This window comes from Hydractinia symbiolongicarpus, chromosome 3 (assembly GCF_029227915.1).
Source record: "Hydractinia symbiolongicarpus strain clone_291-10 chromosome 3, HSymV2.1, whole genome shotgun sequence".
Lineage (NCBI taxonomy): Eukaryota > Metazoa > Cnidaria > Hydrozoa > Anthoathecata > Hydractiniidae > Hydractinia > Hydractinia symbiolongicarpus.
The window spans coordinates 33842536-33863408 of NC_079877.1; the positions used below are offsets into that span (position 1 = coordinate 33842536).

Sequence of the window (20873 nt, forward strand, 5' to 3'; positions counted from 1 at the left end):
CGAAAAACGCGAAAGTTTCTGCCTGCGAAAGCATATTTATCTACCAAATTGCAAATATTGTTGTAAATCCTTATAAATCCTGCCTACCCATAAAGTTGACAATGACTACTGAACACTTCATCACTTTGGCAACAAAGACAAATTTTGAAATTAATTACAGTATACTCACGATAACTCGAACCTCCAATAACTCGAACTTCCAGTAACTCGGACTGTTTTTGAATTCCCGTTAAACCTTCACTAATAATTTTTCACAAAAATCACTCGATAACTCAAACCCCTGAAAACTCGAACATTCGTTAAGTCGAACCATTTTTTCTGTCCCCCGGACAGAAATTCCCCCTGATAACTCCCAATAACTCGAACTTCAGAGGAAAAATAAAAACAATCTCATTAATGTGACTACTTTTCTTTCAATAATATAAATTGTTCTTCCAAAGTTGACAAAAACTTTCTTGTTAGAATAGAAAAGAAAAAAAAATTTAATAACTTGAAGTATTTTCACTTATCGGCTAAAGTTCGAGTTATTGAATGCCCCGGTAAGTCGAACATTCGATAACTCGAACTATTTTTTTACCGTAAAATTACATCCTGAATGTCACTCGTTAGAAATCACATATTCGCTTTCAACCAATCTCGTTCCCAGTGATTTCTTTTCTTCTATCGGATCAGAAGAATGCATGTCGTAAGCTACACCACAGGGAAGTCATGGTGGTAGTCTCAACCTGATATTCTTATACAGAAAAAGTGAGTAGCTTATTACCAGACCACCCGAAATTTGATAATTTCAGTAACAAAAACCCATTGAAAAGTGAAATCACATATACTGCGATATACATCGGATCAACAGAGGTGATTGTCTGCAGCTAACCTCGTCCCCAGATCATCTTTTTCGGATATCAGAACGGTAAGGGATATTTAGACGAGGTTGTCATACATCATGATTCACCCTACACAGTAGCGAAATACATTGTGAAAGCATCGTTTGTCGCATTGTGATTACACACCCTTACTAAGATGTTGTTTATTATTCCCTTGCAATCTTTTAAGAGCTTATTACAAACTTGTTGGACATTATTTGTCAGTACCAGTCGTTAGTGAAATAAGAAACCAACCATATGTAAAATACACTGCAATTTGCCTGTCGCTACTCCCAGCTACCATCTTTAGTTATCAGATTGAAAGTTGGGTATTATAGTACGGATTAGTTGTTAGACAACAACAAAACGAAAGAATTTAACTTATTCTGAACATCGGTATTTTGCGCATCTTTAGCATAAAGTAGTTTTTCGCCATTTTAAATAAAATCTTGTCGTAAAAGAATCCACGCCTCGGATTTTTGCCCACCGTGCATATTTTTTCGCATCTATATTTCGTACATTTTGTCCGCCTGTTAACATAAAGTAATGACATTTCTCAGACAGGGATTCGAAAACTATTTTAAACACACAGACGAAATACGGCTAGTATTAAATAGACTAGTCAATAGCCTAGGAATAAAGTTACGAATTCGCTCGTTTTTGTATATATTGAATTTCGTGTAGCACAGTTCATGGACGTGTAACTGTAAACAAAGTGACAGGAACGATATTGTATTCAAAATTATAAGTTAGTGCAATTTTATTATAATGACAGTTACAGTGTCTTTGTGTTAGGAATTGGCTCTAGATAACATTTTTTTCGAGTTCTTATTTAACTAAATATTTAGTTTGAGCTATATTTATAAATAACATCCTGGCTCACTGCTAATACCTTAGTATTCTAGATAGGAGAGAGCAAACAAGCAACAAATTTTTGTAAATTCTTAAAGCCAAAATTTCTCTGTTAAAGTAAAAGCGGATTTCCTATCTCCTAAATTTACACCGCACAATTAGGGATTACGAATTGGCCTGTTATTGTCTATTTTAGTGACTTACATGAAATTCTACTGGTGGTGACTGATGTTTCGATCAATTCGTTCATTCTTTAAAATAAAAATTATAACAAACTAGCTTCTTAAGCTCCAGCGTACATGTATTTTTGGTCTCAGGGAAACAGAAAACGTGGTTTGTTTTGACTCAATCATGAATGTAGGGGACAATAGAGAAAACTGAGAAATCCAAATTTCTTGTATACACTGATTTGTGTCACTTTTTAATATTCCGTCATCATTTGTCAATTTACTTTGTTTTCATTAAACATTTAGTCTTTGCAGACTTTGTTTTATATCTATGTTTGTTCGTGCATGTATTTTAAATCTTCGATAAAACAATTTTGTTTAAATGTATCAATGACTCCACTTACAGCAATGCTATCTTTGATAAAAGAATTAAAAACAAAAAAGTTTGGAATTACACGCATGGCTTTGAAGGTTGACAAAGTGACACACTTTGGTCTCGGCTGACGTCATTTTAGCCTGAAGACTGCAGTTTTATGAAAAACTTTGTCATGTGTCTGGCGTCAGATTATGTTAATAAACCAGGTTGACTTTCATACACTACATACCTCCCATACAAATTTTAGCGCTGTTGCTTATTAAGATCACTAAAAATTTTATCAAAGAAATAAAAATTCATTTTTTAAGAAAAAATATTTCTAATAATTCAGGAAACAAAGATCACATAGCGTCGGAAAAACTTATTTTCTTTTGAAATCAAAGTTTTTGTATCATTCGAAAAATTTATTCTTGCCAGATCTTTTGTTTTTGATACAAAACAACGTGGCCTGTCGACTCTGCATTAAGTTTTACTATTTTTTCTGAAAATTCATGCGCTTTTCGTACTTTTTTTTAGTTTCCTGTATCGGAAACGCAAGTGGAATAATAAATTGCAAAAAAATTTTATTTAGAAGTAACATCTACTATATCCAGTTCCCATGGCTTTGTTTCTCTCTTTGACAATTTCGTCTGGAAGTGAACTTAAACATACTGTTTTTGAATGAAATTGATGTTTCGCTTTTATGGCTATGAAAACAGAACTTTGTTTGCAAGTATTTTTACCTTCTAACAAAGTTTTCTTTAAAGCTGCATGGACTTTCTACTTGAGTTTCCAATTTTTTTAAACTGTTCAACACAGAATTCACTGATTTGTTGGCTGGTATACATTCTTGGGAGAAGAAATCATGACGTAACAAAGCGCTTTCATCAGTTAAAAGGCTAGAACGAGTAACATAGATTTTTATGTAAGACAAAAAAGTGTGGTTATTTTGTTGTTATACAATTTTTAAAATTAGTGCTAATACGAGTCACGGAAGATCCGAGCCAGAATGAGCAAGAAACTGTTCCAAATTTAGACGAGCATAACTCGGGAGCGATAGGTTGTCATTGGAAGTCATTGGCTCTATGTGTCTTTAAAAGAGGATGAAATAGGCTACATAACGGTGTGCAAAACGCTCTATCTAGATTTTCCCCCGGCCTCCCATTGTAGGATCAAGTTAGGATATGTCTAGGCTGCAAAAATTAAATGCAAAAACTAAAGAATGTTTTTAAGTTTTCTCGAAATAAGTTTACTGAGTCAGAAGATCCGGGAAAGCAATCGCTACTGTTAACATGTCAAGAAAAAAAGTGTTAATACTCGAATCAGAAGGTTTAAATAAACTTTAAACCTTCTTGTTCGAATTAACCTTACCGTGAATGCTCTAATAAGTATTCGGGCGTAGATTTTAGGGGGCGTTAAATAGATATTGGACGTTTAAAAAAATTAACAAATAGAATATTCATTTTTGACATATACCTAAAATTTCATCATAAATAAATTGCTTGAAGGTTTTAGCACAGACTGTCCAGTTATTTTTTTTAAGAAATTTTTAGTGGAACGCTTTGGGGACGGGGTTGCCAATTTTGTCAATTAATTCTTTTCTGAGGAAAGGGATAAGGGTAATTGGAGACAGACGTTCAATAAACACTGTGCGTATTCTAGGTCTGTTTCACCTGATTAGAAGGTTTTCTTACTGATATGCTATTTCTCTGATATATTTCATTACTTTACAAACTTTTATCAATTTTATATATATACACCGTGCGTTCAAGTTAATACAAAAGTAACAAACAATAATAAATATAGAATCTCGTGAATTTTCAAGTTATGGGGGAAATAAATAAAGAAAAAAAATAAAAATAGAGAGAAAAAATGTTTGTTTTTGTGTGAGAAAAAAAGGTACTGTACTCCTGTTTCATTTTAAGCCGAGTCTTCGTACGGACCTATTTGGAATGAACATCTTCACTTGAAGAAGAATGTCCATTAAAAAAAACCCTTTCTCTACTACTTTCACTTAACAATATCTTCTCCAAAAATGAGAACGTTTATTCGATACATCAAAAATGAGCGTCCATAGTTCAGTATAGTGAACACGCTTCTTTTAACGACTTTCTGTCGTGGAAAATTTAGCACATTCAGCTTAGAATTATGGTGAAGTACTTTCAGTATATTCATTTGGAACAGAAAAACATCTCGAGTATCATGTTCTTTCAGGAAAAAACAAATATCCTGCCCAATTAGTTAGACGCTTTTTTGAAGTGGAAAAACATAAGAAAGCTATTAGTCTGTGGTCACACGAATTAATTAAACAAACTAACCTAAATCTTAATAACATACTTAAGTACAAGGCGCCATGATAAATATGAGAATGCGTCACGATAAATTTTCCGGTTGGCCTCGATGACACCAGCCTCTTTTTTGGTTTTATATACGTCTCTTGCATGATTATGGAATATTTATTTATTATCCATGTACTTCTGGATTATCACATGATGCAATTTTATGTTTCCATTGTTGATAAACCATACATTCATCACTTCAAAATGACTTTTTTGGTTTTCCTGCAATTACACATGCTTTTAAAGCAATTAATTAATTTATTTATTTATTCATTGCAACCACATTTGCATTCTGCAAGGACATCGAGATCCATTGATCTCCATTTACAGCCCGAAGATACGGCATTGTAATCGTTCAGACAAGTGTATATCAACACAGCTACTGTCTTCCATTTTGACTTTTCACATTTCATACCCGCGGGAAATGAACATGTCTTTTTTCTTGAGCACGATCCTCTTTTAATAAAACGCGGGAAAATATTTTCACCCAGATCAATCCATCGATAGCGCACAGGACATTTGGATAAATTCCACAGCCACTGCTGAAACTTATACGTTAATCTTTTTCCATATTCCTTCTTCTTTCCACTCGGTTTTCTCCCGAAGAATTTCATGTTTTTCAGTTCCTGACTCATTTTCGGATTACTTTTCACTTCAGCTTCGTTATGATCTTTTATTTTGATCGTACTTGGTTCTCGCGCTTTCAAAGACTCAGGTGTAAGTATAGAACTGAATCGCGGGTTGTATTTTGAACCAAGTTGGCTCAATAAACTTTTAATGTCTTTCTCAGCAGCCTTAGGTTTTTGCAACGATTTAAAAAGTGGCAGAAAGTCTTTTATATCCGGCTTAAGTGGGGAAGTTTTTAACCTTGAAAATGTCAACGTCATTGCTGAGCATATGTCTGTGTTGAATAACACGACCACCAGAAGGAACGTGATTTTCATGTTGTTGTTGTTCTGAAATAAGAATGTTACATTACAGTGATACAAAATGTGACAAGTTACAAAACAATAAAGATATATATCTTCATCATCAACAACATTACCAAAAACAACAACAAACAATAACAACAAAATGCAGCGGAAAACAGTAACGACCGCCATCTACCTTCCTTCCTACTTTTACAAAACTAATTTTAAAAAGTTGCAGTATACCACAATTATAACAGATTTTTCTTCTCACCTCAGATAACAATCATATTAAACAGACTAATAACACTTAGCATGGCGGCACGCAATCTCGATTATGTTGTGAACTGACGTGCTGCATATCGATTTTGTTTTCATAACGTTTGGTATAATCCACTTCCCTATTAAACCTGAAGATTATCGTCTACAAAATGTCTTATTATTGTTTATTCTTTCGCGCCGCTACGCTTAACAAGCATTATACCAGTGCAAGCAAGATCGATGTTATCTTCTTCTATATTCATACACTTAATATATATACTGTACTCCCACACGATGAATATAAGAATTAGTTATTAAATAAATCATGAATAAAATTAACCTTTCTCTTGGTAATTTTTCTCCCTGGTTTTAAACAGATGGAAAATTTAAGAGTATTGCATTTTATCACACTAGCAAATATTTGGATTAGAGGCCACCTGTACTGCAAAGTCTGTTGAGAGTAATTTATTTTTTTCAAAGCTTTGCAACGAATGATAACAAACGAAGTTTTTTTGCGACGTGTCGGCGTTACTCTAACTAGTTCGCTTCTAAAACGTCGTAAGAATTGTTTCGTTGTGATAGCATGAGGACTCTTAGAACTCTATAAAAAAATTTCATTTCAAGAGTATAAGAGGTTTATATTCGCCGTAATAGCGGACAGGATACACCGTAAAGCTCTAGTTGTTGTAAAAACATTTATTTCCAAACAAAGTGTCGATCGCTAAATACGCAGAGTTTAAAAATCGGATTAAATTTTTACGGTGACCGAAAACGATATACACAAAGCACACTAAAGTTAACTGCCAGAATCTCCAAGGAGACGAGGGAGTGTTCGAGTTAAACGAAAAAATGATATAATAACATAATAGCAATTTTTTATACATGGAAAGTTCAAAGGACCCAATAAAGTAGTTCCAGAGAATGAAAGTTGCAGTCAATGGAGGCTCTCTCTATTTTTCGTTTCATGCAAGTTTCGTGATCCTGTGTGTAAATTTGATACACATCTGTGAACGGTTTTTCTAAATGAATTCAAAGTTGTAAATAGGGCTACAAGTATTTCATTTTCGTCATCAAACTATCTATTCATGCGGAAAAATGTCGGCTTGCCTTATTCAAGCATGTTCTTTTTAAAAAAAGTCAGAAAATATGATAATGCTATTAGTGTGAGCAAAAGAAGATAGGAGCGAGGTTTGAAACTTCTGAACACATACTTCACAGATTAGTGTTCTCATTTTAATGAACATAGTTCGGATTTCCTTGCCAATACAACACGCGAAATTGTCATTTCACTTGGTATATTTTAACACGTAATGCGCACATAAAATTTAACATTAGTTCTAACGTTAATCTGAGGTTAGCGAGACATATCGCGTGAAAGAAGAATGCAGTCAAGGATGCTAAAAGTAATCTGATGGAAAGTACCGCTTTTAAAAAAACAGATATCCTTAAAAATTTACACAGATAAATGTGACGCAGCTCTTTCAATTCGGTTTCCGTACTATTAGTATTGTCGGAAAAAAATTCGAAAGATTCATTCTTATTTTGTAGGGTTTTTCAGCGAAATAATTGAGTCAAACACGTCACAAGTCGTCACTGCAATTGCTACTACTGTTTCTATGAAGAAATCAGTGGAACTCTTCCCATTGTTTCTTTTTTCGTTTTCTAGTATGGTAACCACTAATTAGAAAGCGAAAAAAAATCCCTGGAAGAAAAGAAGCTCTGGAAAGGAGATTGATCAGAAATTTTTTAAGTACGCTTTTTGCAGAGCTGTAACGTTTTTGTCATAAAAGGTTTAACATTATTCATTTTTATTATATATGTTCCCTGTACCTCTCAAACACGTACCTTGGTGCACTTAACAAGGTTCACGATTTGGTTACAACACCGTCCTTGCCAGATCATTTTTAGAAATAAAGATGGATAGTGTGGAACAAGTGAGTAATGTAGAAGCCAACTTCTAGTCACAGATGAACGTGGTCCCATAGCCACGGGACAATGTCACCTTCCAGGGGTTTTATCTCTCATTAGCGTTGCGCTTATTGGCTGATAGCGTCGCAATCAGATATACAAATATAAAAACAAGGCATGGGATCGAGGTTGGTGCAACAATCGTGCTGGTAATCAAAATATGTTAGCTTATTAAGTGACCTAGCTGTAAAGGATGTCGGACAGAAAAGAAAAAATTGTGAATAGACATCAATACATTTAGAGCTTAAAACAAGCGGATATCATCCAAAATAGACTACCCACTGCTTAGCCTTTCCGTTGATAATATAAGCCTTCATCGGGTATTCAAATTTTGGCGAATTTTAATAAAAAACAACACAACTCGAATGTAAAACATACGAAAGACAATTAAATGAAGTTTCCTAAGCTGAAAAATAAATATATACACATTTTTATTTTATAAGAATATGCTTTATAAGAACACCCGGCTGAGATTTCAAGTTAAAAACAAAAAGTCTAATGTTTAAAAGAATAGAGAAATGCGAATAATGACCAGCCTGTTTAGAATATTGATATTCTTATAAAAAAGCGTGTGCGACAAAGGACTCGATCATATTCAGAAAAATCGTGTAACATTTGTTAACACTATCTACCACAGAGTGATAAAAAACATTCTGTTCAAATAGAATTCCACACGATTGTTTGAAAATATAGATTGATGAGGTGACATACTATATAATGGGGTAAAAAAAAAATAGAATATTCGTCTCTATTTTACGCATGCGCTCTGAAGTTTTTTTATATGGTACAGACAGATTGTCAAACATTTTACGAGTCAAGGTATAGCAACATGCAAAGAAAATTTTAAACACGTACTTTTAGATACTCTCTGTTATTGAGAAGTTTCTTTTCAAACTAGATTTTGTTGTCGATTACAATTGTTTGAAAAGCAAAATTTATATATCTTGTTCATCCAATATGTGGCAAGATGAAAAAGTTAAAAAGAGGGAAAAATTTTTGCGACTTTTCTCATTGCACAAAATATGAAATAAAAACAAAGTTGCGAAAGATATAATCTACATACTTACAAGATATAAAACTTTTATGTCTGCTTGATCAAAGTAACAAAAATTTATAAAGTTCATACGAAAAAATCTTATATACACTTTAATTATAACGTCATAATCTCTCTTAATAAAGCAAGCAATGAGCACTATAGAATCTTCATTTCCTAGTTATTTCGCAGATTAACATTCATCAGTCACACGAAAAAAAAGTTGTTTTTTATAGTTAGTGCTAAACAGGCCACCAACTAAGTTATCGCATTTTAGATTGTCGTCTTTTAACAAATGTTGTAGAGATGTTGCACAACAAATGTTATGGAGATGTCGCACAACAATTATTATAGAGATGTCACACAACAAATGTTATGGAGATATCGCACAACAAATGTTGTAGAGATTTTGCACAACAATTATTATAGAGATGTCACACAACAAATGTTATGGAGATGTCGCACAACAAATGTTGTAGAGATTTTGCACAACAAATGTTATAGAGATGTCGCACAACAAATGTTATAGAGATGTCGCACAACAAATGTTGTAGAGATTTTGCACAACAAATGTTATAGAGATGTCGGACTACAAATGTTATAGAGATGTCGCACAACAAATGTTATAGAGATGTTGCACAAAAAATGTTGTAGAGATGTCGCACAGCAAATGTTGCAGAGATGTCGCACAACAAATGTTATGGAGATCTCGCACAACAAATGTTATGGAGATGTCGCACATTTTCTTTACCGTCCACCGATTTTTACCGATTTCATTCTTCGGTGGCTAAGTCATTTTTGTGCTTAAAGATTCAAATGTCTTAAAATGAGGAAACAGATGTGGCACATTTTTAGCTGAGATTTTTTTATTTTGTAATAAATTCCTTTGTATATATTAAATATTATTATAACGTGATGGCTAACCGAGAAGTCAAAGCGTCTTCCTGTGTAGATAGTCAACAAGCAACATGTACTCAACAGTCGAGCTTGTAAAATACAGAAACTTAAGCAACATTGGGCTTGGTGCCCATAAAATAAGCTTGTAACAATATATATATATACTTGCCTATTTATGAATTTCAGCTAGTGGATATATTATACTTTTACTAATAGCCACTCGTTCTGTCGACAGTTCCACTCTCAAGTTGTTTGTTATATTGACTATTATACTTTATCAGTATTATATATTTACGTTTGTATGCTTTTAATAACAACAACTTGTTTATTTTGTTGCAAAGCATAGAGTAAACATGTTAATTTCACACCCGTTTATTACCAAAGCGTGAAAAGACGATTCCCGAGGTCTATTTTGTACGGCTGCTAAAAACACATTCACGGTTTACTCACAACATCCTCCTTGTCAGATCATGCTTAGAAAGAAAGATGGATAGTGTGCAAGAAGTGAGACATGTAGTAGCCAACATCTAGTAACGCTTCTTTCCATTCACTCGTTCTTCACCGCAGCTTTTAGCGTTTAGTATTTGCGCATGCGTATTAGAATTTCGGTCTGTCCGCCTTGCCTAAGTTTGACAGTTTAGAAAAGTTAACATTCTAATGTTTGCCGACGTACAAATTTTCAAAACCCATAGAAACTCAGAAAACGTTGCCATCTTTCACATAGTGAAAATTAAGCAGCCTTATTAAGCTGACAGTAACTGAAGTCTGTTTGAGGATGAAAATATAAAAGCTGTTTCCTAGACTTATGATGAATCGCGACGAGATGTAAATCTTTTATTTACCATCTTACTTTGCTTTGATTTTGTAGGAAGGATAGAGCAAGACGTTTTTGTAATAAATCGCGAATCAAAAATAATATTCCCAAGCGCTTCACAATTCTTGCAACGCGACTTTTTATTAAGTATTATACGTTAGCCCATAGAAAAATATACAGAATATATAGAATACGTAAAGTTCTAACCAGGCTGGTCATTTTTCCCTTATTCTTATTTCTCTATTGCTGTAAACAACAGACCTAGTGATTTAAACCTGAACCCCAGTTTGATGTTCTTTTAAATTTATATTCTTATATAAAAAACACCTATGTGGCATTTTTTTTCGTGCGTCGATATTCGGCACGACTGTGACCTCACGGATGCAGACAAATTAAAGAGATTTAAAGCATAAAATGGGGTCAAAATTATCATCAAAGGAAAATGACCTAATGCAAAAAAGAAAAATAAGTGGATTACTTGTGCTGCTCTACTTTATTCAATGGCACCACCCACCCACCCACTGAAACACCCACCCACCAGAAAAGGAAGTGGTTAGTGGTAGTGGTTTATAGTTCACGTGATTAGCCTTACTAAATTATGAGAGATATACCTTGTCAAGACACGAGGGATCACAAAGGCGTTCTTGTGTGTTTAGAGCTCACATTTATGGTACCTTTAAAATTACTGCCAAACTATTACGTTAGAGGTTGAAAATCTTAGAAAAATTGTTGACCAGTTTCTCCTTGCGTTTGAGTGATGGATTTTTGAGAAATAGAAAGCATTTCGTCGTGAACGATAAACAATTACCTGATACACACAAATCCCATTTTTCCGCTCAATACGTCATTAGTTCAACTTGAAGACAACAACGAAGAAAATACAGACGCCATGCTGTCTAACCGAAACACAAGCTAGCTGCGATATTTGAAAAGCATTATTAAATTTTTAAATATCGTTCCAAACGTACTTTAAAATTTCGTAATATCTGAGTTTTTGTAGAAAAAATAATAAAACAGTACATGAATCATTTAGGCTACTTATTGTTAATTCCTATTATCATTGAAACGAAACCACCAACAGAATTGTTTTCATCGTATTCAGCAACATTGACTCAAGAAAAGCAACATCTGAGCACAAGTGTTTTTTCCCGTAAACAGGATGACATCAATAATGAAGTCTTAGCAAAAACGTAAAGCTTGATGAGCATTGGTTAATCGCTTAATACACCCGATGATAATTAGTTAATTATTGAGCATGTAGATAGATAACCACCTAGCCCCTTGATATTTCGTCGTTAAAACATAAAACATTTTTGTAAGCCCACAAAATCACTAAACTCTTCATATAAAATAATTTTTGAAAGTGCATCGTTAAGGACCCCAATTTTGCAAACCAAAACAAACTCGTTCATCTTCACTTTCTCGCCTTTTAAGGTCGGTGGAAAAAAGGAAAACGCCTAAAGATTTCCTTACATGCCATAGGTTGAACTAAGAACAAAAATGCGCAGATTTTGCAAAATATTACCTTTGCCTCTTTTTCCTTTGTCCTTGTTTTGCAAAACGCTAGAAAACCACCACAGCGGATATTGATTCAGATAAATCTATTGCGACCTCCGTTGTACTCCAACAACACTGTTAAGATTACTCTTGCAGCCGTTTTATGAGCACTTTGTTTAAATGTTCTGCCCATTCAAGCAACTAATTGTCCATATTACGTATCGTCATGACAACATGGTTTCTACTTGTAAAACATATATCGGGCAAAATTATTTAAACTGGAAGATTCTGACCGAACTGACTTGGTCATTCACTGGATTTGCAACTTCGTTTCCCTTGGCCCTATCACCGTCCTAATGGCCGAAACGGTGGATAATTACATAATCGCAATAAAATTTCAGCTTTGGATAATCGGGATAAGTCAGATATTAGTTAAATAAGGGAATTTTCAAGCAGTGATTTACAAAACAAAAAAGAATTAACACAACTCCAGTAAATCGTGCTAAAACAGCACAAGAACCTTGTAGAAACCGGGATATTTTTTCGTACATTTTTTGAACGTTGGAAGCGCGACAATAGAGACTCATCACCGACTGTGCTAATGCAATAGACCAAAGGTGAGATTAATCTAGTTCGTTATTTACAGCAAATGAGACAATTAACAGCTCACAGTTTTCCCATCAATAACTGCTGTGCACTACTTAAAGATGGCTTCTCTCTGTGACACCATATAATTGATGACATTAATGAGTGCAGGCGTATGAACAGACAATAACAATATTAAGTCTTCAATTTGATGAGACAGACAATATTGACTTTTAGGAGTTTTTTACTTGAAGGGTACTCTCCCGTGGCTTAATTATTTTCGGAATTTTGTTCCATCTTATTTCGCACATCATATGCTTATTTATTATACAGACCTTCTAAAAGTTAGAAGGAGTTACACTTATGCATTGTCCAACCTCGTCTCCAGAGCCGTTATTATATTAAGAAAGTCAGACGGTTTAGAAAGCGTCAGCATTATTGCATGAAAAATCCTGGAAACGACGTTGGGTCTCTTATCAATAACATTTTAAACCTTATTTAAGAATTGCATTTTTCTAAAAGTTAGCTCTTTTTAAAAACAGCAAAATAATATACACGCGGTTCAACCTTTTTCTATAACTTTATCACAAATTTGTCATTTGAAAAATTAGCAAATGGCTCCACCCAAGGTTACCGAAGTATGTTGCTTTTTTCTACAATAATATTCCTAATTTCCGGGGTTTTTTAATTTTGTGATTTTTCTTGAATGTTTGACATGTACGGTCTTTGGTGGTAAAAACATAATGGCAGTTTTTATTCTGTCTTTCATGTAGTAATTAGCTAAATAATTATAACACAGTAAAAAAATAAACTTCGGTTTGCATAAAGTTTGTTAAATTTTTAACCCTGTTTTTCAGATTGAGTTTACAAACAATTATTTTTACTCTAAATTTGATCTTGGAAAGCATCTTCTTCATTCCCATTTTCTTTATTGCTCAGCCAATAATGTTTTTTGGCGCGAAGTTATATGAGGCCTTCTCGTCAATTATAAATTAGCTTTCTAAAGCTAAATTTACACTTTAAAAAAAAATTTACACTTCTAACAGTCTTTTCGAGAATGCTTTATGTTCCTGTTCGTGAAAATGTTAAAGTGTTATAAAAACACACGAACTAACAAAAAGGTTTTATAACAGCCAGCAGAATAACAGATAAACCTAGAGTGTAAACTCAGCTTAATTTTAGGCTTAAAAAGTGTCCAGTGAAGTAGAGTTCCCCAACCAAAGTGAAATGTATATTCAACATTGTAGTTGATAATTCTAAGCTGTTGCGGTGGAATAAATTGACTTGATAATTTTCGTTTCGTATGCTTCTTCTGCTTAAATTCTTCTTTGTTACAACTTCAATTCTATACTCCGTTAAATTTCATTCTGTTTACAAGCAAATTCAGCTCCTATTTATACTGCTTCGAAATTGCTGAATCGTCAAGAAATTTCGCTTATCTCATATAAACAAGTCATGATGACTTAGCATTATTTAGCATAATACAATATATCATAACAAAAGAAAGAACTATGTTCGATTGTTCGAGAAAATTATTGCGTGAAAAGTCACACGTCTTGTTAAATATTCGTGAATCTAGAACGTTCACGACATAAGCTTGTAGCCATGTTCAGTTTGACTATGTTAAAACACGTTTTTCTGTAATAAGGTTTGTACAAAACCTCACGTAGGCGTCGAAACGTTACAAAATAAACTTTACGCGGCCTTTGGAACAGCTTGCGGTTTAAATAGACTGTCTGGCTATTTCAGTAATCATGACGAGACAAGATAAAAACGTACAAGCAAATATCAGAATTGGATATTTAATTAACAATTTAAAACAATTAAACTATTTTAATTTTATTCCTCGATCAACCAAACTATTTTCTGAAAATATTTGCGATTATTCTAGTCGTTTAGACTGGGAATATACACGGGCTCGCCCGTCTTTAAATTACACGCTATTTCGTATGGCTGTTGCACGTTGCTTTTCTTGCGGACAGACAGAGGCTATTTTTTTAGAGAATAGCCGGTAGCCCGTAGAAAAATTCACGGGGTTGCCCGTCCTTTATATATTGCATATTTCATGTTTCCGTAGCACAATGTTTATTTTGTGCACAAACAGACAGACGAAATACGGCTATTAATAAAGAGAAATAAATTCCACTCTATAAACCCAAGGGCAGAGGGAAGGAGGAACTCCCTGCTGTAGGTTTCCTTTTGCAAATGTTTGTATATTAACATGTTCTTACTGAAAAAATTTGTCATTTCGCGATATAACAAACATTGATAAATCTAAGTAGGAAACCTTAACACAAGTAAATTAATACATCTTTTCAAAAATATGATAACAATTTACTTGATTTTCCTGTATATGTCGATTTTCACACTTATCGGGGATTTTTCACCATCAACGGGCCAGGTCTTTTTGGACTCAAATAATTTGGAGAGAAAGAGGGGGGAGGAGGAGAGTGCTAAAAAGCCCCGCCCTAATAAAGTGGACAAATGTTTAGAAAATTGGAGGACTACTGGAATAAAAATTTTTCAATAACGTCATCCAGTTTTAGATGACGTCATCATCCTAAACCTAAAAAATAGTGGAACATAAACTTCGGATAAAAAAACTTGATAAAGACAAGAACGCTGAAATATGACTTTGAAGTTGTTAATAAGAGTCTTTCAAAGATTTGTGACTGATTTTTTCGTGAATCACCGTGACGTCACACCAAATTTTTTTCTTGTTTTGGATCTAACGAAAAAGGATATATTAATCCTGAAAAACGGGAGTTACTACAGAAAATTCCAGAAGGGGCATTTTTAACCACGCTTTAACCCTCGGCTCAAATGGCCCGAATGTAAATGTTGACTTATCAGAAAGTGCGGAAAACATCAAACAAATCTTTATGCCAATCTCCAGCTTTTATTTAATAATACTACATATTTTTTTTCAAATTTCACCACTTCAACTTAATCCAATCAGAAAAAATCGAGGCGATGGACATTAGGCGTAATGTTTTCTCTAAGCGTATGCAAGAGAAGCGAAATAAATTTGAAATACATAATCAACTCACCCCGGGGTGAAAGTAAAACTTATTATAAAATCAAATCGCGAGCAGCACAACAACTTCTTGAAGAAATAGTAAAATGTATAAGTACATAAGCGATAGAAAAACAGTCCTTCACCATAGTTTCGCGTTTTTACTCCTACGAAGCAATGTGGTTACATGTAAAAATCATAAATCTTCGCCCCATTCTGAAATCTCGTCCCTATGCTAAAAACAGGGGTGAAATCATCCCGGGGCAAAACTTCACCTCCGCAAACGCATCTAACTAATAAGTACAACTTGATTAAGCATGGAGTTGGTTTCACCTCGACGCAAAATTCGCTCGGGGCGAAATTGTGGATGTAAAAGGACCTCGAAGGAAACTCAAGCCTAATATAATTGAAGCCCTATTATTGAAACCGCATAGATACAAAAACAACAAAAAACAACCGCTCTTAATTAATTAGCTGCGAAAATTTTTTTTATCAATTGCACCTAGCCATATCCTTTCAAAAATGTCAACTTCCTCAAAGATATATCTAAGAAATAAAAATCTCTCGTTTATTCTAACTTGTTGTTGTTAAATTAGTGTTTAATTCCATCTAAGATTTTCTGGTGGTGTTTAATTCTATCCAAAAAATTGACATTAAACTATCGAGACGAAAGAAAAAAATTGTCTCGTTTATTCTAATTATTAAAACCAGTCATCATCATCATTTTAAGTAACAAGAACTGCTTTTTTATCGTCCCTTTCAAATTATTTATTACCTAGTTGTATTTTTTAATCTCTCCATTTGCTTTTTAAATACCATATTAAAAGTTAGTGATATTTTTAGTATTATACAAGCGTTTTTCCTCTCCATTTGAACGAAAGAATCAGAGTAGCCTTAGCGTCAGATTTGTCACAAACACGTAAACTTAATAAGCTGTAAGTACTCTTAAACCATTTTTAATTTTGTCACTGAGCAACCGACATATTTGACATACAGCTAATGTCGGTCAGTGCAGTTTCATGTTGCACTGTAAACAAAGATTCATTCATTTGCAACGATGCTTAATTCACTCGCTTATTCACTCATCATTTACCCGCAACTTCACTCATTAATCCGACTCATTTATTCATTCATTCATTCATTCATTCATTCATTCATTCATTCACTCAATTATTCATTCGTTTATTCATTCACTCATTTATTTATTTATTCATACATTCAATCATTTATTCCTTTACCCAAATAGCACTATCAGTGTCTAGGCAAACATAAAACAGAGAGCATGGAAAGGCTAACTGGAAAAACGATTTGCAGAATTGAAAAACCAGAAACATCTTACCGTTCTTTATACTACTTTCTTCAACCGCTCTTTTTTATTCGTACTTTTTTTTTACGTTCAGGTTTTCTTTGTATCGCACATCAACCTGTCTCCACGTTTGGTCGAGCTGTTCCAAATCACGTCACAAATTCGTAGTTAGAAAATAACTACTTGAAATTCTCTCACACAAAGAATGTCCACTGACTAATATCTATTTTTTGCAAAAAAATTTCTTACTTAGCAAGTTTTGCAGTAATTTTCTACACCTGTAATGTCAGCTTGTCATGCGTCTCGTCCTATCATCACAAAAGTCAAGTTACATGAATTGGTGTCTCTTGCAAAATTGACCTGTTTTATTTTAAGCACGTTTACATATGCAAAGAATGTTTGAATTGTACTTTTAGGCCCGTTTTACATTGCTTGGTTTTAAACTTTTTTTTTAATTGTCTTATTTGAAACTAACGTTACAAACAATAAAGCTAAAGATGTATTTACAAAATTATTTCTGTTTTTAGATCTAACATGTGTTTTTGCAGTTATAAATACAGTGGTTCGTAATTTACCTTAAAATTGTATTTTTCGAAATTGGCATGTTTCCCAGTTTCGCGTGTGGTATTCTGAACAAAAAGAATGCAAAAGACGTGCTTGTCCTCAAAATTAAACTAAGAGTGACCTGAGTGAAAAGTTAAACTTTTCACGTTAAAATTTGTTTCTTTTAACATAAACTTGTGAAGGGTTTTCACTGAACATCTGCGAAAAAGAGCTTCACTTGTGAAGGGTTTACACTGAACATCTGCGAGAAAGACCTTCAATTGCGTCCGTGGTAAGGACAACTATGCAGACATTTAATGACATTTGTCGCTCTTCATCTGGGATGAAAACGACAATTTTGAAATATAGTGTAAGAAATACTCTTCATCTTTGATGTCGTTTCCGCACAAGGCTCATAAACCTTGTATTTCTTAGCACCTAGAACGTGAAGTAGTGAATGATTTTCTCAGGATGTACTTCAATTTGTAGACAGACATGTACAACTTCCGGCGTATTGGCGGATGTATGCTGGAATAACAACAAAATTTCTGAAACGTTATAACAAATGCGGGGAAGGGAGATGTTTGTTTTCTTGTGCCTACTGCGCTTACATTGCCAGTTTTTAAGCTATACATAAAACAATATGTCAGATCTGTCATTTTGCTGACATACTACACTTTTTGAACTTATTTTTGTCCCACTTACATGCACTTAATGTTTCGTTACTTCCTTCTACAACGTTGTGCGTTCACACATATTTTATTTTGCTAATTTTATTACATCATCTTGCAACATGTAGCTAGAAGGGTCACGTACTGGCGTCATGAAACTTTGCTTTGCTGAAAATTGTGTTTATTATCATCAGACAGAGAAGAAATGTTCGTCTTAAATCAGTATCTTATAGCACAAAAGGAAATGATGTCATGATATTTCTGGGAACAAATGGTTTTGACTTAAAGTCATATAGGTTGTTTGTGCGTGAGTGAAGTTTTGTTGAGGAAAATGAGCTATTAAAATGACTTTTTTACATTTCCCAACACCGCAACTAGGAAGTAAAAAGAATTTAAAAAGTATATTTAAGATTAGACAAAAAGAAAAACGTTGAAAGTCGGCAAATTTAAGCGGAGAAGGATTTTAGGAGGTTTAGCTAGGAATTGTTTAACAGAGAATGTCAGCTGACTATTAAAAAACATTAAAAGTAGGAATACACTCTTTAATTTTCAACTTAATCGCCGGAAACCCAAAATGCGCGGTTTCCCGTAAATCTCGGGCCTGGCTGGGATAGTCGAATATAGACGAAGAAAGTATCTGGCGAGTAAATCTATTTCCCGAACGACTTTTGAAATGCGGTTTCCACCACTAAAACGCGTGAGACTTGTAGTTTTCAAAAAGGTTTCATTTTCTGATCAGACGCGGAATGACAACCTCGTTCCCAGGGTCTTGTGGCTCCTGAGTGGTCACCGCTATCAACTTTATCAACAAGGCAAAATGCCCTGGAAACGAAGTTGGCTGAATAAAAGCAGTTTAAAATGTTAAACTTGATAATGTTGTTTACTTTTATATTTTGTAAAGTTGTAGCAGTCTATTCTTCAAAAAAGTTCTGTCTTGGGGAAGATCTATTCCATGTTTAATCTTATTTTTCAAAAAAAAAAAAAAAGAAAAAAAAAAAAGAAAACACTAACAAATTTTAGTTTAACCATTGTTTTTAATTTGGGATTATTACATATCCCCTAACCCACTGTTCTTACAAAATTGTTGTTAACAAATGTTGGTATGTGATAAATATACATCAGCAACTTTGAAAAAAGCAACAACAGAAGTTGGTACAGATTACCGAAGAAGTAGTGAGATATCACGCAATAAAATAGGAGCACCAAAACAAACAAACAAACAAACAAACAAACAAACAAAACAAAAACAAAACAAACAAAAACTAGAAAGCGAACGGCCTCATAGTTTTATAAGGAAACGCCTCCTCTTAAATAAAATCCCTCTCCTTGATCCTTGAATGAGACATACTGTGTGCCAAAGTAAACGCAATATAGTGACCCTTGGGGTTCATCACATGTCTTTTTCAATTGTTTACCTTACCATTTTCTCCATAAACCGCCGTTTTTTTAAAAATGTTACGAGGTTTTTTTAAATGTTTTACGGTTTATAAAAAGCAAAGTGCTTTTTTATTCGAATGTTACGCGTATGTATAAATGTAATGTGCTTTTGTCAAAAAAAAAGCAACGGAGTTAAGTATATATTCTAACAAATTTTGTCAAACTGAGTTTTCATGCTGATTTTTGCAATTCTTTTCAATACGCCCTCACACTCAAAATCATTTCTGACAAATACGCCTCGGGGTGGTTAAAATCGGAAATTTACGGTACCATATTTACTATATTATTCCTGTCTCTCTAATATTCCCGCTTCTATATTATTCCCGCCTCTGTATTATTCCCGCTTCTATATTATTCCCGCCTCTGTATTATTCCCGCTTCTATATTATTCCCGCCTCTGTATTATTCCCGCCTCTGTATTATTCCCGCCTCTGTATTATTCCCGCCTCTGTATTATTCCCGCTTCTCTATTTTTCCCGCTTCTCTATTATTCTTGCCTTTCTAATATTCCCGCCTCTCTATTATTGCCGCCTTTCTAATATTCCCGCCTTTATTTCTTAGGTGGTAACACTCGCAAGAAGCGGAAATAACAGAGTAAATACTTTTATTTAAGCTCATATTAAGGGCAGTACGGCCTTTATATATAGAGATACATTTTAAGTTTATATATTTAACTTTATAGATGCTTATTTTAATCAATATTTTGCTATAAGAATAAGTTAAATTAATGTTGTTGGCGCTAAGTTTGAAGAGAGATGACATCGTGAGACACTTCCCATGGCGATAGATTACTCACACATTTGTAAATTATGCTCGTTCATTAGCAAGCCAGAACACTTTGGACTTCATAGTGAGAAAATTTTTCGCGCGCTTAAGAAAATAAACAAAAACATATTAGTGAGTAAAACAAAATGGCGTCAGTTTACCTCTGAGAAAAACTAAATATAGAAAATAAATCCATTGAGTTATAACACAGTGCAAATTCGATATCTTTTTGTTTTAAAATGCTTTTAATATCATCCAAGCTTAAATTTTGCAAACCAAACCTGGCTAAAAGAACAGAAGGTGAAATTAAGTTACAGGCGTCTAAGAATTTTAACATCTCGTTGCAAAATATCGACTCAGCCTCTTTTACAGACTAATGTTTCCGTCCAAAATAGAAAGTTCACAACGCAGAATATTCACAACACAAGAAATAAAACTGGCTGTCTGCACTACGGCGATTGTTTTCCACGTGGTCTTCTCCGCAGAGCTTTCCTATTGAATGATTCTTTGCACTGTTCCTGTATTATTAAGAACTAGTCGTTAGCCCGTGGAAAAATCCACGGGTTCGCCCGTCCTCTTTATACCGCATTGCGTGCGTC

General features: G+C 34.0%; 1 protein-coding gene across 2 annotated transcripts; it reads right to left on the reverse strand.

Moving 5' to 3' along the window:
* Nucleotides 1–3897: 3897 nt before the first annotated feature.
* Nucleotides 3898–12114, reverse strand: LOC130636797 (noggin-like). 2 transcript variants are annotated; one of them, XM_057446642.1, is made up of 2 exons: nucleotides 11980–12114; nucleotides 3898–5529 (listed from the first exon to the last, which is right to left on the reverse strand). In XM_057446642.1, the coding sequence occupies exon 2, from the start codon at nucleotides 5515–5517 to the stop codon at nucleotides 4840–4842; it is 678 nt and encodes a 225-aa protein (XP_057302625.1). In that variant the 5' UTR covers nucleotides 5518–5529; nucleotides 11980–12114; the 3' UTR covers nucleotides 3898–4839. The 2 variants fall into 2 exon arrangements, with proteins under 2 accessions (XP_057302625.1, XP_057302626.1); XM_057446643.1 differs by lacking the exon at nucleotides 11980–12114 and adding an exon at nucleotides 9810–10412.
* Nucleotides 12115–20873: the final 8759 nt, after the last annotated feature.

What these genes read in the sequence shown, in the direction of transcription:
- LOC130636797 (XM_057446642.1), bottom strand. Translation starts at nt 5,517, where the DNA reads ATGAAAATCACGTTCCTTCTGGTGGTCGTGTTATTCAACACAGACATA.